The following is an 18,258-nucleotide window of genomic DNA, read 5'->3' as shown; positions in this document are numbered from 1 at the left end:
GGGGGCAAGGCAAATACACACAGGGGTGGAGCAAATACACACAGGGGCAAGGCAAATACACACAGGGGTGGAGCAAATACACACAGGGGCAAGGCAAATACACACAGGGGTGGAGCAAATACACACGGGGTGGAGCAAATACACACAGAGGTGGGGCAAATACACCCAGGGGTGAAGCAAATACACACAGGGGGCGTTACAAATACACACAGGGTGGAGCAAATACACACAGCGGTGGGGAAAATACACACATGGGTGGGGCAAATACACACAGGGTGGGGCAAATACATACAGAGGCAGGGCAAATACACACAGGGTGGGGCAAATACATACAGAGGCAGGGAAAATACACACAGGGGTGAGGCAAATACACAGAGGGCGGGGCAAACACACACAGGGGCGGGGCAAATACACACAGGGGCGGGGCAAACACACACAGGGGTGGGGCAAATACACACAGGGGCGGGGCAAACACACACAGGGGCGGGGCAAACACACACAGGGGCGGAGCGTACCTTGACGAGGGAGCGGTAGCCGTTGGCGGGGATCTGCGGCTCGAAGTCGAAGTGGTGGTAGACGGCGGCCAAGCCGGAGACGACGGGCTCCAGGCTGCGGGCGTGGTCCTGGATGAGCGTCATGGCCTCCACCAGGCGGCGGGCGGCGTCGCCCTGCGGGCCCTTGCGGCCCCCGGAGAAGAAGGCGGCGTTCTCCTCGCAGACGTCGTACAGGGCCGTGAACACCGCCTTGTTGTCCATCACTGACGGACAGGGGAGAGGGCGGGGATCAGCGCACTCCACCCTCCGGATGCAAGCACACTGAGCCACTGCAGGGCTCACACAAACAGGAAGCTCTGATGCCAAGGAGTCTCACACACGCAGCCTGTGAGCCTGAGAATGAGGGAGCCAGCTAAGGAAGTGCACAAGGGGACCAGTTAAGGGACTGAGTGAAGAGCAGGGCCTGTTCTGGAGCACCTCAGAGCACCACGTCTGAGCAGTCGCCCCCCACGGCTACACAGTTTCCCCCCACGGCTACACAGTTTCCCCCCACGGCTACTCAGATTCCCCCCACGTCTGAGCAGTCGCCCCCCACGGCTACACAGTTTCCCCCCCACGTCTGCACAGTTCCTATGGACACACATTTCCATAGCGATCCACTCCCGCCCAGTGGAAACCCCAGGGAAGTCACACAGCGAACAGCAGCAACGTATGCACGGTAAACTGCAGTTTAGCCTCAGAGGCTAGCGCTAGCCAGACTCCGAATCCTGGTATTCAGGCTACATCAAGCTGATAAACCACTTAAGAGGCAAAAATCAGATTACCGTCAGGGAAACAATACCGGGTCTCTTGTGAGCGCGCACAAGGCAGAACGCTCTGGAGTGCCGTTGTTTTTGGGGGGAAACACAAACCTACCGGCTGTGTTTTTTTTTTTTTTTGAGAGCAGCACAGAAACGCATTGTGCGTCAAAGCCCTCGTGGACAACAAACAGTGGAGGCGAACAGAGAGGCGAACAGAGAGGCGAACAGAGAGGCGAACAGAGAGGCGAATCGAACCGCTGTGCCCCGAGCAGGCTGTGCAGAGAGCTGTGACGGAGCGGAGCTCGCCGCTCGGCGCAGAGCAGGCGTTTCGGGGGGCCCTCAGGGACCCAGAGGGGCGAGGCCCGGGAGAGTCGGGGGCGCGAGCGGAGCGGAGCCGCGGGGGGAGCTAACGGCAACGCCGCGCAGTCCCAGGAGAGGCACAGTGCCATCGGCGGCAGCACGAGACCCAGGTTTCCAAAACCTGAGCGTGACTGAGCGGGGGGGGGGTAGTATTACGGCGAGGGGTGGGGGCGGGTGTATTGACTACTCTCTGCCGTGTAACGGGACACCAGAAAGCGGTGTTGGGTTTCCCAGGAACGCACACCGGACCGGACAGAGGCAGTAGCCGGGCCTTCCCAGCTCCAGTTCCCGGCAGCTGCCTGCGCTGCGAGGGCGACGCTCGCGGACCCTCGCGGTACAGCGCCTTCACGTCACCTGACCTGAGCGGTAAAGGCGGAGGCCCAATCCCGGGACGGGTCGCCCGAGGAGTCCAGAAAACGGAGGCGGGCCGAGCTCGTCCCGGTGCGGCACTACCAGCTGAACGAGCCCGTTAAAAAACCCAGACCCCGCCAACGGAAGTCAGGCTCGTTACAGGAGCGAAGCGCGCGGGGGCAGACCCACGTAGCGAAACCGCCACGGCGTCCCAGCATCCTCAGAGAGACTCCTAAACATTTGACATCGGTCATGTCAGAGCCGGTTCTACAGCGCCACCATCGGGACTCACAAAGCCTGCACAGCCCCACAGTTTTACCTCAGGCCTCTAATAGTCAAGAGCCAGTCCTGTGGTACACGCAGTACTTCAGACACAAAGCAGACAAAATAATCAAGAAGTTGAGTTAAAGACGACACTGGGCTAAAGTCTCTACATTTTAAATGTTACAATATTAATAAAGCAATTGTTGTAACATGACCTTTGTTTTGTAATCACACTGATTTTTGCCCATCCTCTCCCCCCCCCCCGCCTGTCCCCTTTCCTCTAAATTCCCACCTCTTTCCCCAGAGTCTCATCTCCATTCTTTCCCTCCCTCTTTTTCCCTTTCCTCATCTTCTTTTACACTTTTTATTTTTACTCCGACCCTTTCTCTCCTCCCTACTATTCTAGACTTGTCCTTCTTCTGCACCCCACACGCCTTGTCCCTCCTTTCCACCCCCCCCCCCCGCCGCCCCGCCCCCCCACACCCCCCAGTCACGGGTCCAGTGTCTATAGTTAGCGGGAGACAGGGGGGTGAGGCGGTGCCAGTGTCCGTTTGTCTTTGTGTCTGTCCGTCACAGTAACAGCCCATCTGTCAGTGTCTGTTCTGCAGTTTAAGAGCCTGCGAGCTGTCAGTGTAGACAGGGAACAGACACTTTCACATGGATAATTCTCTCCCATCAACGTTCTGAGTGAAGCGATTAGACTGGTTTAGACTGGTTCAGGCTCTCTAGTGTGCCGTCTCATTTCAGTGGCTCTAAATCGTAACTAGGATTCATTGGTGGTCCAATTGAGAATGAAAGTAAAAAATTAAGTGTATGTGTGTGTGTGTGTGTGTGTGTGAGCGAGAGAGAGAGAGTGTGTGTGTGTGTGAGAGTGTGTGTGTGAGCGAGAGAGTGTGTGTGTGCGCGCGCATGTCTCTACCATGACGCTGCAGAATACTGCCTGTGACTGTGCACAGGAATAAGGTCAAATGTTGCAGGCTTTACATTTCACACTTTAATCCTGACTGAGGGGGAGAGAGAGAGTGAGAGCGGAGGGTGGAGGGTGGAGAGAGAATGGGGGCGGTTGAGAGGGGACAGAGAGGAGGGTGGGGAGGGGGGGTGGAGCACACACAGCACTGAGAGAAGACAGTATGACACAGCAGCAGAGCAGGGGACTGATCGCCTCATTTAACCTTGCACTGAGACATACACTCAGACACACACTGAGACACTGACCCACACCGACAGACTCGGTCCTGTCAAACACAGATCCCAGGCTCACACAGCACACACACGGGGCGACACACCTTCACGCCCTGCTCTGCGGGCAATGCGTGTGTGTGTGTGTGTGTGAGAACGAGTGAGCGAGCGAGAGAGAGAGAGCGAGCGAGAGAGAGGGAGGGAAAGAGAGAGAGAGAGACACACTGTGGGACCTCAGTGTCGCCCGCCCAGCTAAGCCCGATTAGGATACCGGTCCGTAACAGAGCGCTCATTGCGTAACCGCAGTAACGGTTGCAGCTGTGCGCCAGTGATGGATGAGAGGATGTTGCAAAGAGATTATTTTGCAAGAATTAAGCTCTGGGCAGCCTGTGGGAAATGGGCCCATTGCTGCAATACTGAGCCTCAAGAACAGCGCAAGCCCACGAGAACCTGTCACCTACAGCGCACGGCGTAATGCACTTACAGGCCAGATCAACATGATGCAAGCACTTTTACAGAAGTACACCGCAGCGCACTTTCACTCGCCACTCCCCCGCACATCTGTCCGTCACACCGTCTCTACGGCGACGCATGACCGCGGGGTGTTCCGCACAACTTCAGTGCCTGCTGCCTTCGAGGACTAGCGACAGGAAATCGCCCACGCCAACACGCGGCCGTCAAGGTTAGGAGCGGCGAATCGCGGAGCGCGAGGGCAGGAGAGGAACCGCCCTCCTGTCAATCACTCACCTGGCCTGACGGCAGTGCCATCCCACCCCACCCAATCAGAGGCATTCCAACACCCCGCTACGCTTGTACGACACACATGCTGAGCTAACGTTGAACTACCGTTGTCAAAATGCCAAAAAGCCAAACCGTATAAATTATAAGCATAAAGTAGGCTATAATTTACCCAATTAAATATAACTATTAAATTCTTTAATTTCTTTGCCTTGGAATAAAAAAAAAGACGTAATGTTGTCGTTTGCATCGGTTCGGCCACCGTTTGGTGACGGTACCATCTTAAAAGTATCGTTTTATCGTTGGTACCAGCAAACGACGCCCACCGCTTAAAGAGGCCACTAAAAAGCCCCTCCACCCCCGTGTCGGTAAGGCTGCTGCTCGCCGTAGGCTGGGGTGGGGGGAGCAGCGGGACCCGCGCCACCCCTCCGAGAACACCCCAAAAACATACAGCGCCTCCGTGCCTGTCCTGCTCCGAGCTCCACCGCCACATCCCCTGCTGGAAACAGGCAAGGGCGCCGGGCAAATCCAAGAGCCCCCCCACTCACTGCAGTACCGCCAACACAGAAGAGCCTGTTACTGACAGCGCCTCCCACACTGCCGACTACAAACAGAGGCTTAAGAGCACTCTCGCACCCGTGAGTCACACACAAACACAGCCATAAGGTGCGTTTCACAGCTAACACAACACCCCTCTATTTACAGCTGAGCGGAGGTCGTAGTGAGGAAGCAGCACAATATTAGTACTTTATCTAATATGACAATTAAAGGGTTTTTTTACCGGCATCTGAAATCATGGCTGGGTCCTCTTCTCTGTTCTTGTCCTCAACAGCTATGGTCACCAAATGACAGTGAGGGAGGAGAGAAAGAAAGAGAGCAAGACAGAGAGACTGAATTTTGTGACTGGACACACGCGCTCTTCCTCCAAGATACTTTCCAACTCTTAGCCAAAACAAACGCTCGCTCTCTCACCCCCCGCTGTCCCCCTCTCCCTCTCTCCTCCCACCCCTCCGCCCGCTGTCTTTTCATGGCAGAATCGAGCACTGAGCATCTCCTTTGGCCTGCTTGTGTCTGCTGCTCACCCCCTTCTCTTCCGATGCCATTTTCACCCACATACCAGCAACTCCCTCAGGTCCAGCAAGCAGCGCAAACAAGCACACGCGCGCGCACACACATACACACACACACGCACACACACACACACACACACACACACACACACACTCATACACACGCACACCCACAGAGACACACACATATAAACACGCTCACTCTCGCACTTACTCACATACATGTAAACACGCAAACACATGTACACATGCACATATACATGTACACTCGCTCTCACACACAGCGGTGGTAAGGCGCTGACAGACCCCCCCCTCAGCCCAGTGCCCCCGCTCCTGTCAGCACTGTGGCCCGTGTCAGATCGACCTGCTGCATCGACCTTCACCCCAATTGGCTGTTCCCGTCCCGCAGACAAAGAGGCATAAGCACAGCCCCAAACATGGAAAGCCATGCTCCCTCACCTGCCAACAGACCGCAGAGAGAACAAGTGCGCACGTGTGTGTGTGTGTGTGGGTGTGAGAATAGGAGCGTGAGCGTGTGTGTGGGTGTGAGAATAGGAGCGTGAGCGTGTGTGTGGGTCCATGTGAGTACAGTACGTGCATGCGCATGTGTGTGCATGTGTGTGTATGAGTGCGCATGTATGCGCACGCGTGCGCGTGTGTGAGAGAGAGTCAGCATGCACACATGTGCCCAGGGATCAGCTCCATCAGAGCTACATTAACAAGAGAATTTCCACACCGGAGACAGCTTCTTAAAATACATCACACCGGGGATAAGAGAGATCACAGATAGCAGAGCCACTGAAAACCAACCAATCCATTAGCATCATCACAACACATAAACCAAGAGTGAACAGCAATACGGTCTGACACCCAAAGGGAGGTAGGCAGGCAGGCCGGCTGGCAGGCCGGCTGGCAGGCAGACAGGCAGGCAGGCAGGCAGGCAGGCAGGCAGGCAGACAGGCAGGCAGGCAGGCAGGCAGGCTGGCTGGCAGGCAGACAGGCAGACAGGCAGGCAGGCAGGCAGGCAGGTAGCGGTATTGGGGGATGGGGGGTCTATACCCTGCACAGCAGAGCAGCTCTTTCCCATCCGCAATAACAATATCATTTCATCCGAACCAAGGCTTAGCCTAGCGCTTTCAGCATTCAAGTCAAGCACAGCAGGGCTGCCCAACCCTGCTCCTGGAGGTCTACCGTCCGGTAGGTTCACTTCAGCCCTAACAAAGCACAGCTCATACAACAGCTGGAGATCTCAATGAGCTGCTGATTAGTAGAATCAGGAGTGCAAAATTAGCATTGAAATGAAAACCTACACGACAGCAGAACTCCAGGAACAAGGCTGAGCAGCCGTGATCTATGGCATGTAACCTCATTCCAGTCGTCCACATCACCACCAACAGCTGCAGTGAGTTTCCATATACTGCCGGAAACATTGTCAAGCAACATGGAGACAAATTCAGGCATAAAAATACATCCCTGAAAATATTGGAACTCAGAAATGTGAAGAATGGGAACAATTGCAATTAGGCTGTAACAAATGAATTTGATCACAAAGGCACCATCAAGGGAGAGAGAGACGAAGAATAAATAAAGTGCATACTTTGCTTGAACTGTTACCCTTGTAACCAGATTTACAAGCACTTCATGTGAGTGAGAGTATAACCTTTGACACAAAAAAATAAATGACTTCAAAAGATGCAGGCTAACTCAGCCAAATACAGATTTGCTAAAGATACAAGAATGCTACAAACCATAAATAAAACTTGCTACTTTAGAAACAGGCCTTTGTTGCATATGACAGTGCAGTCAAGTTCTGATTGAAATTTCTTTTTATGTAAGTTTATCTCGCGTCCGCTTGCTCTTATACTTCCTCCAATACTGAACCGAACAGACAGGACATAGGCTAGATTAACTTGACTTTCCAAAGCTGTGCCATCTTTTGCACATTGAAAAACATGGTCAACATGAAGAATATGACTTGAAAAATATGGATTGCATTTAAAAATGTCTACCAAAATGTAAAGAATAAGACGCTGAAAATACGGAGTACCAAAGCTGGACTTACAGAACCGGATATCTAACAAAATATTTCAGGAAATTAGGTAGATCAGTAGCTACTTTTTAATGTTGAATTCGTGATCAGTACACGTTCACATCACAGTCTATCTTGTCCCTGACAACACTATCCTAAAAGGACGTTTGTAACTAAAGTTTCACAATTGACGGGAACTTATCGCAGGAAAAATTAGCAACAATAAAAGTATATCGTACTGGACATTATCGAAATGAAATTAAAGGAAACGTATTGATAATCTGGCACACAATAATCTTGGTATATATTTAATATGGTCCATTTTAAGAACGTGGAAATCAAATTTTAAATAATGTGTCATTCCATAATTCGTGCCAAAACTGATCACTTTAGCAAGGATTCCAAAGCAACGCCCTTATATTCAAGGCGGGCATCCGGTGTTCCAGCACAAAGATGTCGAAAACACGTACACGCCAAGTGTGACAGCCAACTTGCGTTCAACAGACTGTACTTCCATTCAAAACTTTCAGACAATCGTTTTTAAATACAGAGTTTTTCTGTACAAAACGTGAATAGCAACATAGACGGGTGTTTAGGAAACCAGTAGAACTCAACTGTCCGGATCCCGAGAACTGGATTTTAATGTCTTTCACGGTCTGCCTCGACATGTATATAATTTAGGCAATGTCCCATGAAGTTTGCGGCCCAAAGCTTCGAAGACATTCCATCCGAAGCGCGGTTCATTTGTGTGTTACAGGCAGAGGTTACAGGTCAAATCAACAGTAAAGTAATTTACCACCACTTGTTCATTGCCATAATCTTAGTTTAGCATCTTCTCTCAGTTTAGCTGTCGTATAGGACAGTTTGCCAGTCGGCCCATAAAATGATGTTATAGCTGGCTAATACAGCTAATGGCTTAGCACTAGAATTTTAGTCTTTTCTCCGAAAAAGCCTAGAGTTGCAGATTCGTCTAGTGGAATTAGCTAGCTTGGTAAGTAATGAACGCTAGCCAGGTAACGGTCCGTCTTTCGGAGATAAACAACTCCTTCGACTAATTGGCTAAGCAAGTTAGCCAGGTAGCTAACTAACTAAATATATAGTTAAAACGATGCTGTCATTTAGCGTTAGATGCTTCAGTAGCAAATGTGGCTTCCGTAGTAGTTGGTAATAACATGGCAATGAATCTGGATAAGAAAAAATTCGTTTAAATACTTTGACTAATTTACTGTTAACGTTCGCCGACGTGCCAACCAAGTGCCAAGCAAAAATTGAACGAAACGTCGCATGCTTACGAAACTGGTCTAGGGGCTAACTTGTTCGCCAACTTGACCTACAAAACTTCACTAAATTAAACAGCTAACGGACATCCCAAAATAAGAAACGCGGTGTGACATAGTGGCAGTGAGGAGAGCTGTCAGGTTAGCTAACGTTATGTGACAACTGTGGCCACAACGCGCAAGCGACATCGCTCAGCCTCAGGTAGCGATGATACTAGGGCAGCTAAGCTTGTTCCTATTCTCACAGTGCGCCCATTCTACGATCAGATGCTTGCGGCTCGACTACTCCGCAGCGTTATCTAAGTATTTAGCTGCATCGATAGATAACGAGCCATGTGGATAGTGAGAGTGTACCTGCAGAGCCGCTGTCTTTGTGTTTTGTTGACCATCTCCCATTCACAGCAGTTTCACCACTCTCACTCCCCGCTTTCTTCCCTGACGCCATCTTTACCCGGTGTGATTTCCTCCGCCCTCCGCTGCCACACCTACATTGGCAACTCCATCCCTAACCTCAACATGTAGCCAATCAACGCTCGCTAAGTATAATGTAAACCTATCAGAATTCTGTAATCTTTCGCAGCGTTCACTGGTTGCCAAATTAACGCCCTCCTTTCAACTTCAATATAATGTTTATGAATGCACCTCACCTGCGAGCTAAGTCCATAATTTTATAGGAGCGTTTTGTTACTTCTCATTGGTGAGATGATAGCTGTCGTTAAGGTAAAACGCTAAACAGCAACTTAAATATTTGAAGAGAAGCTTTTTATTATTTTAAAGTGGAAAATTAGGGATTTAAGTTTCCAGGTGTACACCTTCATAAAATTATTGCTGTGCCCTTAAAACTCTCCACTTTGGAAATCAATTATTAAAATTACGATTTAGAAGGGACCATGCCAAGGAACCATTATTATTATTATTATTATTATTATTATTATTATTATACAGAAAAAGATGAAGAAGAAAATAAGAATGACCCCATATATATGTAGACATCATTAACAAGAAAAACAGCCAGTCACTATAAGAACATTGTTGATGGAAATCCACCCTTAAATCAAATGGTTTTATTGGTTCAAATTCACAGTCACAGCATTTCTAAATCATCATGCAATTATTGAATTGTCATTATTATATTACATCTGTCAAACAGAAGTCTCAGCAGGGGGTTTAGGCAGCAAAACTAGTTCATTAAAGTTGTATGAAATTAGCAGAAAAGTGGCTTGTTGCCAAAGATAATTACCAAAGCAGACTTGTAAAATATTCATTTATCTTTCTCTCTGAGGAGTCTTACAAAATCTCTCTTGCACTCCCTCCAAACTAGACTGTGCACCTCCTATGCACTGACTGCTCATCTCCCATCACTCATCTCCACGCCTCCTTTACGGTTTCTCCAGCTGAAAGTCTTCCCCTTGCACATTGTCCACATCCTGGTAGGGGCTGCAAACCTGGGAGCGCTGGATCTGGTGGTAGGTGGAGGTGAAGTCGTCCAGGTTCAGTCCCTACAAATGGATATGGGGAAGGGGGGGGGGGGGGGGGGGGATGAGAAGAAGCACACTTTGCATTGAGTCATATTTATAGTGCAATTGTTTCTTTGGCAGACCACTTTTGTAACAATGATTTACAAGGGCTTATACGACTCCGAATTAAAATGAAAAGGTTAGCTACAAGAGCAATGTAGACAGTAACATGTCAGATGATAAGTACATAGCTGGAGGAACTCACACCATAAGTGAATAAAGTTCAACAGTAAGTCCAGGCACACTTTATGCAAAGATTGCAGCACTAATTAATATCTCAAAAATAAAAACAATAAAATGCACCATATGACCAAAAGTATCTGGACACCCCTTGGTTTGGGGCTGTTTTTCATGGTTTGAGCTAGTCTTCTTAGTTCCAATGAAGGAAAATCCTCATTCAAGACAGCAATCACATTTGAGACAATTCTGTACTTCCACTGAAGCTTAGGGACGGCCCAAGCCTGTTTCAGCGTGAAAATGCCCATGGGCAATATAAAAATGGTTTTGTCAAGAACGGTGTGCAAGTACTTCACTGGCCTGACCTCAACCCCATCCAACACCTTTAAGATCAGTCTGAAAGCCAACTGTGAGCCAGGCCTAACCGCCCAGTCAGTGCTCAATCTCACTAATGCTTTTCTGGCTGAATGGAAGCAAATCCCTGCAGCAATGCTCCAACATCTAGTGTAAAGCCTTTCTAGAAGAGTGGGGGTTGTTATAGCAGCAAAGGGTGGATCAACTCCACATTAATGCCCATAATTTTGGATGAGATGTTGTATGTAAGGTGTCCACATACTTTTGGTCATGTAGTGTATATCGGTAAATAAGGTTTATAATTGCTTTATATGTGCTATTCTGGACATGTGGCAAGATTGTGTGCGAGCTAGAGAGAGAGAGAGAGAGGGAAGAGATCCAAATATGCACCTCGTAAATGTTCTCTTCCTCTTCCGTGTTCTTCTTCTTTTCCAGCTCATTGAGTTTCTTTTTCTGTGAAAGAGAACGAGAGAAGGTGAGGAGAAGGTCGCCAACACCCCCCCCCCCACCTCCCCAGTAGCAAAGCCCCATTTAATTTCATACACAGTAGCGGCGCCATGCCACAGTCATTCCTCACAGTGATTCTGGTGCAATGACAGGGTCACAGTGCATGGGGGCGTGAGTCCCTGTGCCATAGGGGAATCCTGTATTTCACTGCAGTGCTAGAGCTGGACGCTGCTTGCGGAATGGCTGTGTCCTCACCTTGAACAAAAGCGGGATTCCGGGCACTAGCACACACAGGAGGAGCAGGATCGCCTCGGTCAGGATGATCCTGTTCTTGGCGCTCTCGCTGATGTTCAGAATCTTGGACGTTCGCACTGAGAGGAAGGAAGTCTTGTTCAGAGACCCAAGGGCAGCCATCATGCTAACTTCCTGGATCTCAGACTACCGCTATCAATGGCATGGCTAATGGGAGTATTGGAGTACACTATGAGGCAAGTTAACAGTGGAGTAACGTCTTTTTGACGCCAGATGTTGCGAGTTAGCAAATTTAAAAGTTTTTTAACTGCACTTTTTTATGCCGAGTCATAGGAAAAGCTTTCTAAGTTAATGCAGTCTGTTACCCATAGCAGCGGTCTGTAATTCGGTAAACACCAAACCGTAATTTGGCGGGATGGCATACCCGCCATTCCAATATCATACCATAACATGCCTGAGGTGGCCAATCAGAATCAAGCATTCGACAAAGCCGTGTAAATACGGAAGATAAAGTTGTAAGAATCTTGCGCTCTGCGCGGGGTTGCCCCACCCCACCCCCCGGCTCCACTTACTGTAGACCTGCAGGTAGGTTCCGTGGGTGTAGGTGTGGGTATGCGGGCCGGTGCCGCTGAGGAGGCACCGGTAGAGCCCAGTGTCATTCGGGTGCACCTCTTTCACCTCGAGCATGTGACACGGTGTCCCATCACGCGTTACGTTTGTTTCGGGCTGACTCAGCCTAACTTCGTCGATCTCCACTTTGCGAGTCGTGCTGTTGTAATTGGTCCCGTTGTTCACGCGCCCGGTGACAGTAACCACCCATACGTGCTTAACCGCGGACCCGTTATAACAGCACAGCAGTTGAGCTGTGCTGGAGACCTCGGCCCGCAACAAAGGCTGATCTTTGTAAAGCGTAACTTTATCCAGGTTGCCATGGGTAACATCTTTGGGAACAGAGGGTCAGTACAGGAAAGTAAGAACAGGATCAGGTGATAAAAAGCTTAAATGTGTTTAATCTAATCTAATCCAAATTCTCCATCGTACAAAGCTTACAATATGAACATTACATCTGTGAAAGACCGGGCCTGCCAGCTTCACAGTAACACCATATTATCACAGCACACTATACTGAAGAGTCACTGCCAGTTTGAGCCCAGGAATCTGTGAAGTTTGTTCAGTTCACAGATTCACTTCACACGTTAAAACGTGCTTTAATCACATGGGAAATGACTTTGGTATAAATAAGATGGTACAGTATGTGCCACAGAACATGTATATGCTGTTAAGTGCTTTAACAAGTAAAGAACAAAATGAGTTTCAGATATAAAGAGAGATACACGTTTTACAAAGTTGCTTTGAATGTTTTACCTTTTCTAATCTTATTTTTATATTTTTTAACATCCTGTTATTTACTATACTCTTTTAACCTTGTATCTGTATCTGTTCTTCTGTTTGGCCCTCTTTCATGCTGCTCCTATTTTCATGCTAATTTATTCATATACTTTGTTTTAATGTGTCCCTTAAGCTGTCGTCTGCATCTTGTATTATTTTATTGCTTTTTATGTGTGTAAAGCACTTTGTAACTTTGTTTTTGAAAAGTGCTATACAAATAAAGTTTCTTCTTCTTCTTCTTATTATTATTATTATTATAAAGAGAGCATAGGAATACTCCCTCTTAAACCTATAAGTAGAAAGAGGAAGAGATGTTGATATGACATCTGTTCTGAGAGGAGATGAGCTTCAGTGAAGCAGAACATAGAAGTTATAGAACGCAGTGAACATTGTAAAAGCTGCTCATAGTTACATTTTTATACCCATTCCTAAGTTTTTGTAAAGCATCTTTTGTTTCAACAATGTTGCTATTCCTGCCTGTTGGTATAATTTTAATTTTTTCAGCCGCAGCAAATTGTTCATGTAGATGTTGAGCAGCTGTCGCGATGTTTTCCCTCACATTACCTAAATACAGCATCATAAACTCCTGCTATGGATTCATTCTGTGAAACCGACGCCAAAATACCACTCACCAGCGCACCACAGAAGGAGGAGGATGCTTCTGAGGATCATCTTTTCTCATGAAGATCAAGTTCACTTTTGCAATGGCAGAAGTGAACAGGTGCGAAGGGTCCTGTGCATTTCTCTCTCAGACGCTGTTTCCTGCGTCGTTCCCCTTCTAATACGGTCCCTATGGCTCCTCCCCTCGTTTGCGTATGACTAAGCCGTCGCTTTCAAGCCCTGTTCTTCCTCTCTTTTCCATCACCCTCATCCCTCTTTACATTCTGGCCCCTTCCTCTTCCCTCCTGCTCCCTCCGTCGCTCTGCCGTCACCCCCCCTTAGTCCTCATCCCATCCCATTATCCTCACAGGCTGACCCAAAGTCCCCCGCGTCCTCCTTGGTTTCTCCTCGCGTCATTTGCATCTCTTCACTCCTAGGGCCACGCCCACTCTCTCTGCAACTACAGCGACAGGCGATGTGCTTGAATGACCTCGATGAAACACCATCATCATCACCCACACTGCCCCCCCCCCCCTTTCTCTTCTCTCAGCTGGTACTTTAACAGAAGTATAACTTCCTCTCGACCCCAGGTCCCCTAATAGAGCGCTGCCAGCTCTTGTACCTTCTCTCCTTCCCAATTCCTTTTCGTAAGGGTCTCACTTCCACCGAGACACAGTTGATCGATTCAAGGTCAGTCCGGCTAACGTTAACCGACCTTTCCGAGTGGTGCGGAACGACGGACGTCAGGAACCCCCGTTTAAAGTTAAATGGCTGCTGGCATCGTTGTGAAAACCTGTTTGTGTTGTCATACCTCGTTAAGCAGATGAGATTGTCCGTGTCCCTGCCTCTTAAGAAATGTAACCTGCTGGAAAACTTTGCCAGATGGGAGGAATTTGGAACGAGATTAAAATGACCTAATTCATCCCATGATTGGCCAGCTGTGCACCAAAGTTTGAATGCCAGTGGAAAAATGTAGCGCTGCTACTTTCTTCTCCACTTTTTGCAACATGATGGTTAGGCTACTTGTGGTGAGACAACATGGAGCAGCCAGAGCCATGCAGCTCATCCCCATAATGTGAAAACAGCAGTAGATTTTCTCAGAAAGTGTGAAAACACCACACAAGATTAGTGTTAGTCCTCTGGATCGTGTCAGTCACTTGTGATCAAAGATACATGGAAGTTAATCAAATCACCATAAACTTTTCTTCCCTCAGGGGTACAGCAGTGGAATCAATCAATGGAACAATTATTTGAACCGGATTTGAACCTGCACCCCCCACCCCCTCCCCTGTCCCCAGATAATTTATAGCTTTTATACCAAATTTCTCAGTTTGTGAATCCATGTTTATATCATTTTGTTTTGTGCCATTACAGCCTTGATACACAATACACAAATCCTGTTTTAATGACTGCTTGAGCATATCTAAATAAATCCTCTCTGATATATACAGCTCATTAATTTGGCTTGCTATTCTGTAAAGCGTCTTTGTGACAGTTCTCTGTAAAATGCGCTATACAAATAAAATTAATTAAATCCTAGGCCTCTTTTGAGTTATTTTCATAGGCCATATACTAGATTTCAAGCTTATCAGTTAATTATTAATCGATTAATGGGCGCGATGGTCAGTTTAAAGTATTCCACAAAATTTGTATCCCTAATTACAACACTTCTTCACCCTGTAGCCCATCCTCTACCATTACTCCCCTCCACGTTATATGTGAAAGGGAATGAAAGACATTGACAACAAAAGGTTGAACGTTTTCCAATTTATTTAAAAAAGAAAATAATAATTAAAAAACGTACCTCAACTCTCTTAAGTATACATAATCTTTTAAAAAAACAACCCTCTTACACAATAAAATGAAAGCCCAAATACACAGTATAATTCTTGTATATTCATATAGATAGATAGACACGTGCTGGACACCTCAGTGCAGTGATCAAGGCTTGATCTGTACTAAAACACCTTCTGGTGACAATTTAACTTGGCGGACAAGACCACAAAAACACACCTGGTGTGGCAAACAGCTGTTACATGTGAGACCAATCCCATATTGTTCATTTGAAATGGGGGGGGGGGGCCTCGATCCATGAAAAAACAGCCTGGACCTTAGAACCGGTCACTTTTGACCTTTTACAGCCCAAATCGTTCATAACAGCAGAGGAACGACAACGTTCACCAGAAAGCCCTTTGAAAAGAATCAAGGTTGATCACTAGACAAGGCACCCTTCTCTATAAATATATTCATACATACATATCGCTATGTATTCGTATATGGGATACATACGGGGCGAGAGAGGGAAGAGAGATGCAGAGACAACGCTAGCTCTGGTCCCCAGCAGTCTGATCCACTGCAGGTCTGTCCAAACACAGACAGACAGGAACTGAACAGGCCTTATGCACCGAGCAGAGGGGGAGAGAACAAACAGGAGAGTCCGCACACAGTCATACACTCACACACATCACACACACACACACACACACACACAGAGGCATGCATGAACACCCATGTGCATGCATGCAACCCACTTGTGCACATGGACATGAACACGCACGCACGCACGCACGCACGCACGAGGACACGAAAGTGAAGAGTCTCAGACCGCTGGGCGAGGTGAAGCGAAGCGAGTCTCTCTCTCTCTCTTACCTGCCGATGCATAGCACATGCTTACTTCGCTTTGCTCAAACAGCCAATCCCACCCGATAAAGCCAAATAAAAATAAATAAATAAAAAAAATACAAAAACAAAAGGGGGAAACGGGGAAAAAAAAATACAGTAACATTGTGCGATTACGAAAAGCGAACGGAACAGAGGAAGGAGGCGCCTCTCCCTGCGCGGAGGACAGAGGAGGACAGAGGAGGAGAGCGAGACCGAGCGAGCGCGTCCCACACAGACAGGCTGAGATGTACAGACACGGACAGACAGAAAGACAAGAAACAGACAACCCTGACGAAAAAACAAAAGTTCTGAGAGTCGATTTGGTTGCATTTTGCCCCGCCCCCTCCCCTGTCACGCAGGGCAGACTGAAAGGGTAGGGGGGCAGGAGGCCAGGAGGAGAAAAGAAACCAAAGAAGAAGAGCAGGGAGCGGTAAAAGGCAGCGCTAAAGCTGAACTAAACGCGTCTCCTGTGACCGGCGCCACCTACAGGCCATTAAATAACAATCGCAGCGCCAACAGCGTAGCCGCGCAGCAGGGTTAGCGGTTTCTACGGCAATGAGGATGCATAATTCATAACAACTGCAGCAATATTCATTACAGTACTAGCAATAAAAACCCAAAACCGCAGCCTCCGTCCCCTTTCCAGACTCCAGAGCTCAGTTCTCAGTCCTTCACGGCTTAAAGCTGTGAATGGTAGGAAGGGGGGAATGTCTGTTCATGTGACATCACTGCCTCGCGGTGTAATGTCTGTTCATACGGCACCACTGTCTCACGGTGTAATGTCTGTTCATACGGCACCACTGTCTCACGGTGTAATGTCTGTTCATACGGCACCACTGTCTCACGGTGTAATGTCTGTTCATATGACATCACTGCCTCGCGGTGTAATGTCTGTTCATATGACATCACTGTCTCACGGTGCTACCAGACTCACTCATTACACTCATTAGTAATACATCAACACTAATACTTCAGTCCATTCCACTGTGGTGACTGAAGCAGATGCACCAATTACACTGTCCAAGTCAGTGAAGTGTACAGTATAGAGTAGGGGTCCCCAGTCTTATCCGAAAAGGGCTGGTGCAGGTGCAGGTTTTTTTTTTGGCCCAGCAATAACAAATTAACTGATCATGGTCTTCAATCATGACCTTCAAAAGTACAATCAGGAGTCTTAGTGCTGGGCCAAAACAAAAATCTGCACCCACATCAGCCCTTTTAAGATATGATTGGGAACCCCTGCTATAGGCTGACAAGGGCCAGTGCACAGCAGTATACAATCCTGCCATAGGGGGGAGCTCTAGAGCACCACGCACAGCCACACACTGTCGATTAAACCCAGCAACCACGTTACGAATCTGTTACACGGCTGAAAACTTATGGATCTGTTACACTGCTGAAATCCAGTATACTGCCATCCACCTTCAGTATATGTTTGCTGAAACGAGACAGGGATTCAGTTAAACAGCCCTCCCTAGAGACTATGGATAAAAACCAGCATTCAAACCAGCTCTGATACAGCAGATGGTGGGGGGGAAAACCGCACACAGTGACGGTTTAAACACAGGGGACGGGCGAGGAGCAAAGAGGCGTGTGCGGCTGCAGGGGTGCCACAGTGTGAGGAACGGGCCCGGGCCAGAATTCCGCTCTGGAGTGTGGAGCAGGATCGCCCGTCTCTAAACGGAACACCGCGGCTGGGCTTCTACACAACAGCAATACTTCCTGATTCAGTAGAATCGCAGACTTATGTCGCACGGATATAAGCTTCATAACATCGAAACAATAACTTATATTAAAATAAAAACACTACTGGTACACACCTTCCCTGTCTTTGGTCCTGCATGGAATCTCTACATTGGAATGAAAAACTACAAAATAAATGCAATAAACACAATTTGTAACCAGGCAAACAGATATTATGAATACAAATATTGCTATAATTACGAAAAATATTTTATTCCAGCTAAAAGTGTATTTGACAGCGTATAAGCCTAATTACCCTCCCCTCCCCACCGTGTAACCATATTTTCCCTCTTTATATTTCCCTGTTTACCCTCTTGTGGGGTGAAGTTAGGTGCAATAAAGAGGTCTGGCTTTAACATGCTTTTAAACTGCCTGTGTGTTACTGTACAAAGACACAGACGCGTCTGTCTGTGTATCTGGGCATGCATGCGTGCATGTGCGTTTCTACACATCAGTGTCTGTCTGCATGCATGCGTGTGTCTGCCGCGTGTTGTGCATGCGCTGGTAGTCTGGATGGTGTGTCTTCATTCATAGTGTCTGAAAGCTGGTAAGTCTGGGG

General features: G+C 47.9%; 2 protein-coding genes and 1 long non-coding RNA gene across 9 annotated transcripts in view; all 3 read right to left on the bottom strand.

The window, feature by feature from the left end:
• Nucleotides 1-9,029, bottom strand: part of lipeb (lipase, hormone-sensitive b) — a 29,869-nt gene extending 20,840 nt beyond the window's left edge. For 4 of the 7 annotated variants that reach the window (XM_064299085.1, XM_064299121.1, XM_064299095.1 and 1 more), the window contains exons 1-3: nucleotides 8,917-9,029; nucleotides 4,968-5,018; nucleotides 516-757 (exon numbers count right to left, since the gene is read on the bottom strand). In XM_064299085.1, the coding sequence (XP_064155155.1) occupies nucleotides 516-757; nucleotides 4,968-5,018; nucleotides 8,917-9,007 (384 nt within the window). In that variant the 5' untranslated portion in view covers nucleotides 9,008-9,029. The remainder of the gene's footprint in view (nucleotides 1-515; nucleotides 758-4,967; nucleotides 5,019-8,916) is intronic. The other 3 variants (XM_064299104.1, XM_064299138.1, XM_064299113.1) reach the window with 1 other exon arrangement.
• A 558-nt stretch (nucleotides 9,030-9,587) lies between these two features.
• On the bottom strand, nucleotides 9,588-13,521 carry cd79a (CD79a molecule, immunoglobulin-associated alpha). Its single transcript, XM_064299071.1, has 5 exons — nucleotides 13,331-13,521; nucleotides 11,882-12,250; nucleotides 11,313-11,428; nucleotides 11,001-11,063; nucleotides 9,588-10,061 (listed from the first exon to the last, which is right to left on the bottom strand). The coding sequence occupies exons 1-5, from the start codon at nucleotides 13,368-13,370 to the stop codon at nucleotides 9,942-9,944; spliced, it is 708 nt and encodes a 235-aa protein (XP_064155141.1). The 5' UTR covers nucleotides 13,371-13,521; the 3' UTR covers nucleotides 9,588-9,941.
• A 1,529-nt stretch (nucleotides 13,522-15,050) lies between these two features.
• Nucleotides 15,051-18,178, bottom strand: LOC135234444 (uncharacterized). The gene is made up of 2 exons (XR_010324110.1): nucleotides 17,402-18,178; nucleotides 15,051-17,349 (listed from the first exon to the last, which is right to left on the bottom strand). It is a non-coding gene; the product is annotated as an uncharacterized LOC135234444 (long non-coding RNA).
• Between the last annotated feature and the right edge of the window lie 80 nt (nucleotides 18,179-18,258).

This window comes from Anguilla rostrata, chromosome 1 (genome assembly GCF_018555375.3).
Source record: "Anguilla rostrata isolate EN2019 chromosome 1, ASM1855537v3, whole genome shotgun sequence".
NCBI lineage: Eukaryota > Metazoa > Chordata > Actinopteri > Anguilliformes > Anguillidae > Anguilla > Anguilla rostrata.
This window is presented reverse-complemented; position numbering and strand designations above follow the sequence as displayed.

Coding starts and splice junctions, on each gene's coding strand:
- cd79a (XM_064299071.1), bottom strand. CDS start 13,370: ATGATCCTCAGAAGCATCCTCCTCCTTCTGTGGTGCGCTG. Junction 12,251..13,330: donor CCTCCTTCTGTGGTGCGCTG/GTGAGTGGTATT, acceptor CTGTTCCCAAAG/ATGTTACCCATGGCAACCTG. Junction 10,062..11,000: donor AGGAAGAGAACATTTACGAG/GTGCATATTTGG, acceptor ATCCATTTGTAG/GGACTGAACCTGGACGACTT.